The sequence below is a fragment of the Mya arenaria genome, chromosome 3, assembly GCF_026914265.1.
Source record: "Mya arenaria isolate MELC-2E11 chromosome 3, ASM2691426v1".
Classification (NCBI taxonomy): domain Eukaryota; kingdom Metazoa; phylum Mollusca; class Bivalvia; order Myida; family Myidae; genus Mya; species Mya arenaria.
This window is the reverse complement of record NC_069124.1, coordinates 21,258,605-21,272,680: the sequence shown is the minus strand read 5'-3', so window position 1 is coordinate 21,272,680 and position 14,076 is coordinate 21,258,605. Positions and strand designations below refer to the sequence as shown.

Sequence of the window (14,076 nt, the reverse complement as noted above, 5' to 3'; positions counted from 1 at the left end):
AACTAGGTCACCGGTGTCAACTTAGAAATTTTACTTTCGATTTCACCACTCACACTTAGTGCACTGTCAATTTGATATTTAACCATAGAATGTTATAAAATGTTTTTCTTACTCATAGTTTACTGATTGATATTTGTGTCTACTAATTCAATGGCAGACGCTGACACTTTTATTTTTCATCTATAAACAACAATGTTTTCATGACCTAAATTGGCGGGGGGAAAACAACAATCACCTGACAGTTATTGTTTGTGTCGGCTGTTACATTTGTCAATGCTTATTGCTATTGTTATTTTAACAACTCCTGTATATTTTTGTTAATTATTTCATACAGAGAATGATATGACTGATATCGTCAATTCCGACGGCCCTGCCATAGATAGATTTTGAAAAAAAAGTAAAATTCAATTTTATTTTTTTGTACTTTTTGTACGAAAAAAATCGACCCGCTGGTTTTGTAAACCAATTTATATAAAAGTAGTGACCTAGAGGGGTAAAATTGCGGGGCACCATGAAGAATGTTGTCCGATGAAGATAACTTTATATTGAATTTAAGGAGTGTGTATAATAATACAATGGGTTGTAAGCTATATGTGGGTTATGTTGTAACACTCCTGAAGTTACTGTCTTCTGACATTGCCTGGCCAATCCCGTAGAGAATTGGGCATTTAGATATTATAAGTAGTATACACAACTACCATAGCAGATTGTAATTGCTCTTTAATTGTGAAATAATGTGAAACAATGCAATAACAATCGTTAGTTTAATAACATTTAACACCCGTTTTAACTCACCCACTGCCAAAGGCAAACGCGTAATACCTCCCTAACAATACTTATAAAGATGGTTTATACCTCTTTGTAACTCTTCTACTGAGTAACCTATCACTGTTAAACATTCTGCAAAATTGAATAACAGTTTGAGTACTGGCTAAAACCATAGAAAATACTCTGCTACAGAAACAGTTCTGAGTATTCTAAAAATAGATTATATATTACTGGTAAATTATTTTGTCCTTAGCGTGAACAATTAGCTTGTTTAATATCGTTTTTTAGCCAAGGGGTGCATAACATAAACAATCAACACATGTAGAATGAATACAGAAATATCACATGCGCGCAAATATGCATGATCCATGACATACAAACCAGCACCAACGATGCACCCATTGAGAGAAATTTGGACCATACATAATTATAAGTATATCAGTTTGAATTCGTTTTGAACAATATGTAATTGTTAGCATATTTATCAAATGTATATCAAGACTTTCTGCCAAAAGCATAGCAGAGGGTTAAGATTACCATTATCCGTTAATGGTTAAGGCGTCCTCGGCCGGGCCGCGTCGTACCGAAAGACGTTAACCTGCAACGTCTTATTCGATTAGTAAACATGCGGTCTCGACGGATACGTATTTACACACCGAACTCGACGTGATACAGATCACCCAGAAAGTGTCCTATTATAATATCCCTTATATATCAACGAAAACAGAGAATGAATTGCAACGGTGCGTCACTCGACTATTGTTAGAGTGCACTCTTAATATTTTAAGGATTGTCCTATCAAACCCTACTTTGAACAGCTTGTTCCACATAGCATTCTTTATACAGAATCAAAATTCTTTTGTAAGGTCTATATATGCACATGGTAATCCTAACTGTTTAACATGGTATTTTCATTTGCATAATTATGGTTATACATTATTAACAACAACAACAACAACCATAACGATGGTGACGAAAATAGAAATAGAGCACCTTATCACTTAAATATCAAATATCGAATATTGTCACGCCATGAGATATAGTTGTTTTTTCAGAAACCCCAGCTAAAGAAAATAAGTAAATGAGTGCGTAATATTTTCTCAATAGAAGTTTGACAAACTAAAACAGAATCGTAAACAACGGTTAATTTGCTTTATTTGACGGTGATCTTCGAGTTTGCGCAAGGTCAGTAGAGACAATATTGCGCTTTGATATCACAGATAAACCAAGGTTGCACAATACAGCGGCAATATATATATATATATATATATATATATATATATATATATATATATATATATATATATATATATATATATATACATTATTTCAAATCATGTACTTCTGTCGTAAAAAGCCTTAACTTTGTTCGTTCTAGTTTAAACATCATATATTTTACAACGACTGCGAAGATTATTAAACTAAAACAGCATGTCATTCTAGTTGGCACGTTCGTTGTATTCGTAATTTCAACCTTAATAATATATCCCAAATTTTCTTTGACTGTTTGCCTATAGTGTACGATTTTTATAATGTACAATTATTCACAAACTGTAGCATACTATCATCTAATGAGAAACACGTATTCATTTCAGATCAACCCTTACAAAGTCGTGGATTGCAAGTATCAATAACTAATGCACAAAAGCATGCTTTTGTTGTTAAGCCAGGTGACAATACAACAATAGAATTAAATAAACCGATAACCCCTCCTAGACTAGCAACTTCTATCAACATCACGTCAATCTCAGGAACATGGTATATGGCACTATGTGAGGTGATCATATTAGAAACAGGTAAATACTTTCGTATCGCCATAGGACAAGCATTACAAAAGGAAGTTAGCTTTAGGCGATATGTTTAATACCTATTTAAATCAGTTATAGGCTGTCTTTGTTTCATTGTGAATGTCCGACGATCAAAAACAAATGATTCTTTGAAAACTAAATTAAAATTCAACAACAAGGCAATTTGCTTTTTGAATTATATTTGCTTATTCTGGGATTAGGTAACATGGACATACTATCAGTTCTTTTATAAATAAATATTTTCCCAATGCTTCATATGAGAATGTCAAAACGGAACGTATGGAGACCAGTGTACTGGCCAATGCGGTCTTTGCAATGGGGGATTTGCACAGTGCGACAGTATCAATGGGACATGTCATCAGGGATGTGAATATATGATCCCACCACTTTGCTCTCAAAGTAAGTGTTGCTGCGTTCAATGACAAGTAATAAACTGTAAGCTTTTCTATAAAATAGAGTAAGTCATAGTTCGATCAAATGAGTCAGTCGCATAAAGTAAATTATATGTAGTAGAATAATTAAACCTACTCGGACATACCTACTGGAACTAACTGACAATAAGTTTGGTATTTTAACGGAACCACATTTGTCCTACTGCTTTGTACTATTATAGGGAATATAGTTAGAGGAGTTATCGCTTAAAATTAAAATTAATATAATCTCTCATTTAAAGGCTTCAAATGCCATTAAACATTTTATGTATATTCTATTTCTTAAATCCGATCATTTAACTTACATCGGAGTTAATATTAATAAATTAAAGTAGTAAATTAACTCCTATGTAAGTTTAATGTTCGAAGGTAGGACAGAAATCATTTGCCAACATATTGAACATCAAGACGACAAAATGACAATATATATTTGAACCTGCAGGCTGCAACAACAGTTACTACGGTAAAAACTGTGCACAGCATTGCGGTAATTGTTTAAACGGTAGCCGTTGTGATTTAAAGAATGGAAGCTGTCCTGGAGGATGTGCATCGGGGTTTAATGGCACTTACTGTAACCAAAGTGCGTGTCTTTTTTATTCCTTAAAAGCCGATAATGTATCTAGTTTAAACGGATCTTATTCAATATATTCATTAAACATCAGATTCATGTTACACGATTTTACAAATTGACTATTGAATTGTATTAAAACAGAACGCAGAACTTTTAAAGTCCGCTCCAAGTTTCTGGTCACAATTAATATAATAATATTGTTCATTCTTATAACCTTAAGTTTATGTGTTGTATGGTCTGAGCTGTTTTTGATGTTTTATAATGTATGCGTATTGACATTTATAGCGTGTTTGTCCGGGCAATATGGACCTGGATGCGTGAACAGATGCAGTGGAAACTGTTTTAACACAGAAACCTGCAATGGCATCACTGGTGTATGCTTAAATGGTTGTGCACCTGGCTATGATTACAATAGGGACGCAAAATGCGGAGCAAGTACGACAATAACTCATTTTTATCATGTTGTTCATAAACAGTGTTCTTCACAATTTCTTATTATAACTTGGATCAATTACTCTTCTTTAAATCAGCTAGTTTTCAATGCAGTAAAACCAACCGAGTAGTAGTTGAACGCAAACGTGATAAAATAAGAATGTTAAGAAAGAATAGCTCGAAAATTTAAAAGCAAGTTTCAATTACATTTTGTTTCGTGTCTCTCTTTGTATATAATTTATATCACTCAAGAAAAACGCAGGCCTATCCATGCGAATTTTATTAAATATGTACTGATATCTGTAACACAACCGGTCCATGTTTTCATTGTTAAGATGATAGGAACTACTATAAAAATAATTCGCCATATATTATGATTAAGGGTTTAATGTAAATACTACTCACAGCTTGCACTAACGGCTCGTATGGTCAAAACTGCTCCGCAAAGTGCGGCCATTGTCTTGACGGCCCGATATGTGATAACTTATCCGGAAAATGCAGCGATGGATGTGAACGGGGGTACAAGGGAGGCACATGTAATGAAAGTATGTTTAGTCTTCATTATGTAATAGCTATATGTAAGTTTAGAGCTCGTTATTTTGTCACAACAGACATTGAGACGTTTTTATTGCATAGACAATAAGGTTTCTGGGAAAAACATGTTTTGCAATGACTTCCATTTAAGTTGATAACTTCGATTAGATTTAATTTGATATATTGTTGATCTTAAAACCTACCGTTTCTTTATTTTAGTTTGCGCAAACAAAACGTTTGGATATAATTGTGAGGGGCATTGTCACTGTAACTATGAATCAGAACAGTGTGACGTCATAAGTGGAAACTGCAGTAGCGGATGTGCAAATGGATGGATCGGCTTAAACTGTAGTACATGTAATGTGAATGTTTCGAGTATTATCGTTCGTAAATGTTAACGTTTAAATGGCATTTCAATATTTCATCTAGATTAATGACTGTTTTTCGGAAAATGCAATTACTATATTGATATAATGGCAGAAAGCATGCGATTTAAGACATTTGCGAATTTTAGATTCTTAGAATTCTTAAACACAGATAGTCATGAAAATTAAAAAAAGATATTTGTTGTTAAAGTATTATTTGAGATAATTCAACAATGATAATGCAGATCAACTGTTCTACCTACCAATCGTTCATTGTCTGCACCATACGACTGTATTACAATTAAACTGATTCAGAGGAATGTTGGCAAAAATTATTCAGGATCAAGGCAACATTTTAACTATTCACAAACTTAACAACTGATAAGTTAATTGAAAACGCAGAGATACATCCATAATGTTTTTAAACTGGCGCAAGTCTTAAACAGACAATTAACAAAAAAACATCTTTTTTTATATACAGCATTTACATGTAATAATGAAGCATACTAATGTTCACATGAATTTTTATTTAAACATATGTGTATTCATTATCAGCCTGTACGGCTGGCAGTTATGGGCACAAATGCAAGGACAGCTGCAGTGGGAATTGTTTGAACGGAGAAACCTGCCATTTTACCACGGGAGAATGCTCTACTGGTTGTGCCCCGGGCTATGACTACACGCGGGATGACCATTGTCAAACAGGTAAGTATTTTCAGCAACGTTAAATCATCGTACATCGACAAATGTGGACCAATGATACACGAATAGTAGTCCTATATGTCTTCTTAATTACCGAAAAATTGTACATAACATATTGCAAGATATCAGTTACAATGAAAACGCAAAAATCACCATAAATAAGTTTGAACTCAGTTTTGAACAACACAAATTAAACAGCGTAGAGAAATGGTACATCATTTAAACATATCAAATGGTATAATTTAAAGAAATAAATGCAGATAAAAGGCCGCCTGAGCCTCATGGTTGCATAACCTAAACAGGAGGGAGGTATAATAAACCTTTTCATTTTTTTTAAATAAACATTTTAGTTACTGTAAATATCATAAGAGTGTAACATTATATTTTTGACAATTAAAGCACGGCCACATCACCTGCTACTGCTCTTATTTATAATAAAGACATGTGCGTGTTTTTCTTGGAATATGAATATAGGTATTGACCAATTCGTTTAATGGATTCACCAAAACCTGTCTAATAATAAATATAATACCAATATATAATAATATATTTCCCGAAAACCCTCATATTTGTTCTTTACAGAGCACTCATAAAAATGTCTCCGGAGCAGCTGTTTGTTATTCCTGCAATATTGAAACGTGCTTTTAAATAAAAAATACCATTTTATAGAAATCGTTTCACATTATATGGGTACATTGAGACAAGATGCAGTGTTATCTCTTTAATGACTCATATGAGTTTCTATAATTTTTTATACTTTATAAATCATTCAATGGTAATTTGGAATTATGTAAGAGTAAGTCATCGTGATATTAGTTGATTGTTTATGGTGGTTCAGAGATCTTTGTTTTGATTCGTCTTGTCTTATAGACACTTAAGGCATTCAGTGTTAACATATTTATGTAATCAAATGCATGCAGCAAAACTACGTTCTTTTTAGTGTGGTTTTGTTTTATTTTACTCAGCCTGTGACGACTACTCGTACGGTCAAAATTGCTCTTCCCGCTGTGGTCATTGCCTGGTCGATGCGGTTTGTGATAAGATATCTGGAAACTGTCCATCAGGCGGATGTAAGATGGGATACAGCGGATCAAGATGTGATCAAAGTACGCATATGTACATGGTTTTACATTCTTTCTAACATATTTTAAACATTTAATACATTCATTGCATTTGACTGCAAAACTTTTGTTAGTGTACCTATTGTCAATTTTAGTTTGCACAGACAACACATTTGGATATAATTGTGAAGGACTGTGTCATTGTAACAACATAAGCGAACAGTGTAATGTAACGAATGGAGACTGTAGCAGTGGGTGTGCAATTGGCTGGGCAGGCAACAACTGCAGTAAAGGTATATAATGATATGATCCTTAATTTTGTGTCATTTTCATTTGAACGTGGGCATAATTAAATATAATTAAATGAGTTGTTGTTTTGGTTTGTACTATAAATAGAAATACTTTAAATTTCATAACGTATGCACCTATTTAACTTATACCTTCATACACGTTCGTCTTGATTTAAAACAACGATACTTGTGAACGTATGTGTACGTCCAAACGACGTTAACTTTTAAGGTTTAATTTGACCTTATGGCGAATGATTGAAAAAATTAGCCTTCGATCGTATGGAAGGGATTATCCGCAAGTTAAAGCATGCTACTTTATGACATTTCTCTTTTTAAATTGGAAGTGCATTTGTCTAAATGGCGGGTGCCTTCGTGCAATGGCTTCGTGCCTATTTGTTATTGACAAACGCATTTGTCTATTTTTACAACTTTCAGTTGCCTTCACTTTATTGCTTAGTGTTTACGTCTAAACGACAAATAACATGTATCAAGTTCTTGCTTTTAAATAACTTGCTAGCTAATTGTGTACACAACTACAACTTAACTAGAAATTCTAAATAACTAATAGTATGTATATAATGTAATAAGACCATTGAAAGCTAAATTAATATTCATCAATAGCAGTATGTATTTGTCAATAAGCATATAGTCGATAGACGAATGCATCTAGACGAACGCAACTATACGAATGGAATTAGAACGGAACCAGTAAATATTGGTATCGTGCGACAGCAACATTAAATGGGAAATGAAACCAAAAAGCTGGTACCTTTCTTATCCACGGGATGTTAAATTATATCTAGAAGGGGTAATGTATGACATTATCTGACCCTAAAATATTAATACTGCTAGATGCTTTTTTTCTGCTGATTTTATTTCCTGGATGGTTTTATACGGTACTGAATTAGACACATATCCAAATTCTAACCTGCGTTTCGGCCTGAATTTGAAATGTGTTGTCTGGTAGGCGGTGAAATTTTAAACAGTTTTCAATGGATAACATTCATGTTTTGAAATTTCTGAGGCCATTTATGTTTCATTGTTTACTCATATTTCCATGTTTGCCTTCACTGGCTTAAGAACAGACAAAGCATGTATACTACAAATCTGTTATCGGCATCACTAGTGAATCCGGGGGGGGTGGGGCTCCTTCAAATCGCCCAAGTTAACTTTTTATTTCAATATCGAAGACAAAAAGTAATAAAATGCGTCACAAATGCACCATTTCGGACCACAAATTGTTAAAATTATCTTAGTGAGTACCGCCAAACACCACCGTCAACACCTTAGGGAGGGCTGCATGTCAAAAAAGTTGCACCCATAAGTTATACCCCTCTCTAAAGTCAGATCCTGGATCCACCCACGAGGATATTGCCGGACACATAAGCCCGGTGAAAATTTAAAGTGTGACTTTCTTAATTGCAGTTGGATTGCAGCTCCCTACGCCAAAAGATATTCACCAAAACGTTCACCGCCCTCCTTGTCAAATTTAGAAAATCTAATCTTACCATGACATTGTTATATGTTGGTCTTTAGTTGCTAGGGTTATAAATGTTTGCTTGACAGGGATTTTGTTTTGGTGTAAGGTGTTGGCAGGGATGTTTGGGGTTACTCCCCAAGATAATTTTAACAATTCTTGTTCGAAATGGGGCATAAGCAGTATCAGTTTTTTAGGGTCAGATAATGTCATACATTACCCCTTCTAGATATGATATTGACAGCTCCTGCACGAAAACTGTCGACTGCCCCCGAAGCAAAAGTCGCGAGAGTGCTCTCCCGTGGATAAGAAAGGTACCAGCTTTTGGTTTCCATTCCCATTTAATGTTGCTGTCGAAGGATGACAATATTTACTGGTTTCCTTCTTATTCCATTTGTTTAGTTGCGTTTGTCTAGATGCATTCGACTATCGTCAATATGCTTATTGACAAATGCATACTGCTATTGATGAATATTAATTCATCTTTCAATGGTCTTATAACAGTATATAAATACTATTAGTTATTTAGTATTTATAGTTAAGTTGTGATTTTGTACACAATTTAGTTATTCAGTAATTTAAATGTAAGAGCTTGATGCATGTCATTTGTCGTTTAGACGTAAACACTAAGCAATTAGGTGAAGGCACCTTGAAGTTCTAAACACAGACAAATGCGTTTGTCAATAACAAATAGGCACGAAGCAATTGCACGAAGGCACCTGCCATTTAGATGAATGCACTTGCAATTTAAAATGAGAATGTCATAAAGCAGGATGCATTAAATGGCAGATAATCCCTCCATATGATCGGGTGTATCGTTGTTTCAATTAAAGTGTTCTTTTAATGTTTTTTTTAATAAAAGCTTGTCAATGAAACAAATAGTTTATCTATTATAATACAAATATTAATATATTCCCTCAAAATCCTTTATTGAATTCTTTATTTAATCGCTTTTAATTCATTTATCATTATGTCAAAACATTGCATTGATTCTTATGCAATAAATTGATGCGTTTACCAATGAAGAACAACAAACTTGGCATAAACGTATAATGTTTGTATGCATTTAAGTCAATCATATTTCAGACAATAACATTATCAAACCCGGACACACAGATGTAACAGCATCAATATCAAATACATATTCAACATGCGACGCATTTAGGTCCATTGACGGGAAAATTCTTCTGAATTCCTCCAGTGATGACATTGCTCTCTGTCAACGATGTAGCGTAGCGGAAGGTTCAAGATCATGGCTACAACTTGATCTTGCAGTAATAACTGCAGTTAGTTACATACGCGTGTATGGAAGGAATACTGGTAACTGAATTTATTCTGCTTTTCTTTCTTTGTTGAAAAGATAAAACGTATCGTGCATCAATTATTCACTTCACAACTATTCCAATCTTATTTGAATATTAATATTTGACACCACAGTAATTTTGAATATTAAGAAGGCAATCAGAAGTTAACGATCTGATTGGGAAAATATGTGAAATCAGTTTCACCTGCCAAAACATTAAAAGAACTTTCCATTAACTATCTGTAGATCAATATGATAGAGATGAAATTATTCAGCTGTACCTAGTTTTGTTAAGCTTTTCGGTGATATATTTAGTTTTATCATTGAACTAACATCAATGATATTTCCACTATAAATATACAAGTAAGATTGCATCGATTAGAAGTACTTTAAAAATCAATTGTAGTTACTTCGCAAAACTGGGTGCCTCTATTTTCAACAGCAAAATATGTCAAAAACAATAATTTGAAAATGAAAACAAACATTGCCTTTGTTAATACTGAATTCTATTGGAAAAAAACTTTTATTAGGGTAATTTATTAATCTCATTATATTTTAAAACGTTTTCTTGAAGCTGAATGCTTAAACATTCACCTTCGTTCAAAATAATTCCCAACTAAAACAAATGCTCAAAATAACCCGCAAAATTAAAAGGGAAAACGCAACTTTCCCTTACAGCATGGTAACATTTTACTCCAACAGAAACCCTTTGTAATCTCGTCAAAGCGTTTCTGTAGGACTAGAAATATGGAAATGTTACCAAATCCTTCATAGTATAGTAAAGAAGGTTATGGTGGTGTTTGTAAATTTGTGGGAATATTCCGCAAATCATCAATATCGTGCGAAGTGATGTCAAGATTTTTGGGAATATTACCAACTGAATCTTAAAATATTGGTAACATTACCAAAATATTATTGGAATATTTCCAGATAAATTGAAACAAAAATATAATCATGAATAGTATGCCGAGACAAAAAGCTAGGAATGGTCACAAATATTTGGTAACATTCCCAGAGAAATTATGAACATTTTCTGCTAACATTCTGAAATTCATCTTGAATATAATGTCCAGGTTTTCTGGAAATATTTTTAATTAATTTTGAAATAGTTGGTAACATTACCAATTTTTTTTTTGAATATTACCAAACACTACATAGTGAAATAATGGAAGTAGGATTTCGAATATTCATGGAAACATCCTAAAGTGATCGATATTATAAATGCAGAGAAATTTTCTAAAAAAATATTTTTGGGAATGTTAGGAGATGAACAATATTATCCAACAGAATGCCTTTGAAATATCCACAGAGGGTTTCTCAGGGAGTTGTTATTTCTGGGAGTGTTATCAAACAGTTCAAGTTATAGTATTGAAAACTTAGCAGGGATTTTCAACATTTCTGGTAGCATTCCCAAAATAATCAAAAGTATGCCAAGAGATGTCCAGGTTTTCTGGAAATATTACGAACTGAATCTTGAAATGTTGGTAACATTACCAAAACATTATGGGAATATTTCCAGATGATTTGAAACAAAAAATATGATCATTTTATTAAATAAGTTTATTTAAGCCTACTTTATTTATAATTTTAAACCAATCTTCTCCCAAGGATTGTATTTTATATAATGCATTATTGTAAGTATACTTCAAAATCAGTTGGCATTCAAAATTTGTTCCAGCATATTTAAATAACGGAATTTATGTTTGTTAAAGTAATTCGGGTATGTCCTTTAATATTTTGAGGTAAAATTATCTTATTAAATAAAGTCTATTTAGAGGTGTTATTCAAAAGACGTTGACTAACTGTGCATCTCCCTTTTAAGTTTTTTTAACTGGTGGTATTCCAAAGAAGACATTGAAGCACATAGACACATGCATGCAGTTTATGTATTATCTTTACTGTAACAGCATTCTGCTAAGCTTAACCGACTTATAACAAGTAATTATACCATAGGACACAGATGCCCCCCACGCTAGAACGACGGGCCATAAAACACATTTCACACATAGTGATTAACGTTTCTGTTTCTGACTCATATACTTTAGGAGATATGTGTGCCCCAATATGGCATGCTCTGTAAGCTATGTTATAACTGTAGGTCTAGGGCCATATCTTTGTACTAACTTGGCACAGCAAAACATAAGTCATAAGGTGCATAACAAAGAAATCTGGTTAACACTTTTGTGAAGTATTGTTACTCTGAGAATATGCGTGAAACAGACAGACGGACGAATAGAAACAATGCACAAACTAAAATATGCTGGCTCATTAACTGTTGGCAATATGCGTGTAACACAAGTCGATTCCCGACTACGCCATTCGTGTTTCTTAAACTGGCTTTTCAATTAGAAACTCTACAACTAATCTAGGTTTTAGGGAAACGTTATGAAATAGTATAACTGTCAAATTCATACAAGCCATTAAAAAAGCAAACTTTAACCAGATTTCATCCATCTGAATTTAAAAAAGTTCTGCACATTTGAATACCTTTTACACTAAAAAGGTTAAGTGAAAATTGCAAGGGCCTTAACCCTGCTGTAAATAGACGGATTCATGAATCATTTAACAAGCATTTCCTTATCCATTCATACATTTCTGTATATTTCAACAAAATCTGACTAACCGGGACCAAGTCTAAGATATGTCTCCGGACGGAAAATTCGAAAACGAAACAAACTGCCTTTAGTTTGTATTTCAAACTATCTAAAATAAAAGAAAATAAGTTTACAAACCAATGCTACCACACTGATCATGTTTTATGCTTCGTCCATTGTATGTCTGCTCTTCAGTTTGAAAAATATCACTATCATTACTCCACTTGCTTGAAAAAATCCATTTCACATGTATTCGCTAACTAAATAAATTTAGGAATGGAGAGGGCGGTGAACATGCAAAGAGACATTCCCGCCAGCAACCCACTGACATGATGCGAGTTTGTTTGATTTGATGATGTATTACTGGTGTTTGAGGTCTGTGTAATTATCATAATAGCGCTGATGTAATTTTATGTCTTAGCACTCTGTGGCTGTGAGGTTAATAACCAGATAGTTCCTAAGGGCTTACTAGCCAACTGAAAATGGTGCATAAAATGCCTCCTTCAAATGATATTTTACCAATCTTTTTTTCCAGTAGCTTGAATAGTTTTAATCTATATTATGGTGGTGCTAACTTATGTAAGTTAAATAATAATCATTTTAAGAGTTATACAATTACGCAATCTATATTATTGAGTAAACCAGTTCATTTCTTTTGCATATGATTACGGTTTTAGTAAATGTGTGTCTGTGGATGATTTAGTTTATCATGTGTACATGCAGTAAAAAATAATTAACGCCAAAATTTTCAAACACATAATATTATATTATACCATATATATATACCTTAGACTCTTATATTCAAGATGTGACCGTACAATATATTTCATGGATCAGGACGCACGCGCGTACAAAAATGTATATTTCAATCTATAGTTTAGCCCCAAACCTTTGCTCAGAGTTGAGCACAGGCATTTTCATATCTCCAAGTCATCATGAGGGATCGGTATGGCTATTTTCATAGCATGCAGGCAATTAATTTCTGATCAGCAGACGATAAGACAAAACAGGCGTGCAGCTCACTAATACCAGTATTATATAACATGTTGATTTAAGCATTTAATATCATATCTCAATAGAAATAATGTGTAACCTTTTTCCACATCTTGAAGCTTAACTGAACTACTACTAGTATGCTGTTTAGTAAAGTTTTGTTTTGTTTTTTGATGTTTTGATTTGTACTAGTTTTTTCAACAAACATGCTTATAGCTTCATTGTAAAAAAATATTCTAAAGTATTTTGTTTCATGTATTGGAATCAAAACTAACTTATGATTATATAACATTTATTAAGCACATAATGTCATATCTAAACAGTTCATACAGCACAAATTGAAACATGTCTAGTGTTCGTTTTCTAATTTAAAGAAGCACTGAAACAGCTTTGCAACAAATGTGTTGTTGTTGCTGTTGTTGTTTTTGATATTTGTTTGGTTGATGAATTATTCCTTGTGTTATAGCATCCAATATTTTAGATATTTTTCTATGGATATTAAAACGGTTATTATAAACATAAATATTGATTTTTTAGCATAATAACAGATAATGTATATACTCAATGCATAATACACTGATAATTAATGCTGCCTTAATCCGCCCAACGTTTTCGGTTTTCATTTCGTTTTTGTATCGGAAAACCTTAATAGAAGTTGGATTGTTTTTTGTTTTTTTTTTCTTTTTTTTTTGTTGCTCCCTTATAAATAAAACTTGCAATAATGCAAGTTTTTATGCTTTATTAATA

The 14,076-nt window shown here is 33.1% G+C and overlaps 1 protein-coding gene across 1 annotated transcript in view; it reads left to right on the top strand.

Moving 5' to 3' along the window:
* The window catches only part of LOC128225815 (multiple epidermal growth factor-like domains protein 10), a 44,546-nt gene extending 35,798 nt beyond the window's left edge, over positions 1-8,748 (top strand). The window contains exons 4-10 of the mRNA XM_052935711.1: positions 3,864-4,013; positions 4,418-4,555; positions 4,764-4,901; positions 5,465-5,614; positions 6,577-6,717; positions 6,828-6,965; positions 8,669-8,748. Of these exons, the coding sequence (XP_052791671.1) occupies positions 3,864-4,013; positions 4,418-4,555; positions 4,764-4,901; positions 5,465-5,614; positions 6,577-6,717; positions 6,828-6,965; positions 8,669-8,748 (935 nt within the window). The remainder of the gene's footprint in view (positions 1-3,863; positions 4,014-4,417; positions 4,556-4,763; positions 4,902-5,464; positions 5,615-6,576; positions 6,718-6,827; positions 6,966-8,668) is intronic.
* The last annotated feature ends 5,328 nt before the right edge of the window (positions 8,749-14,076 follow it).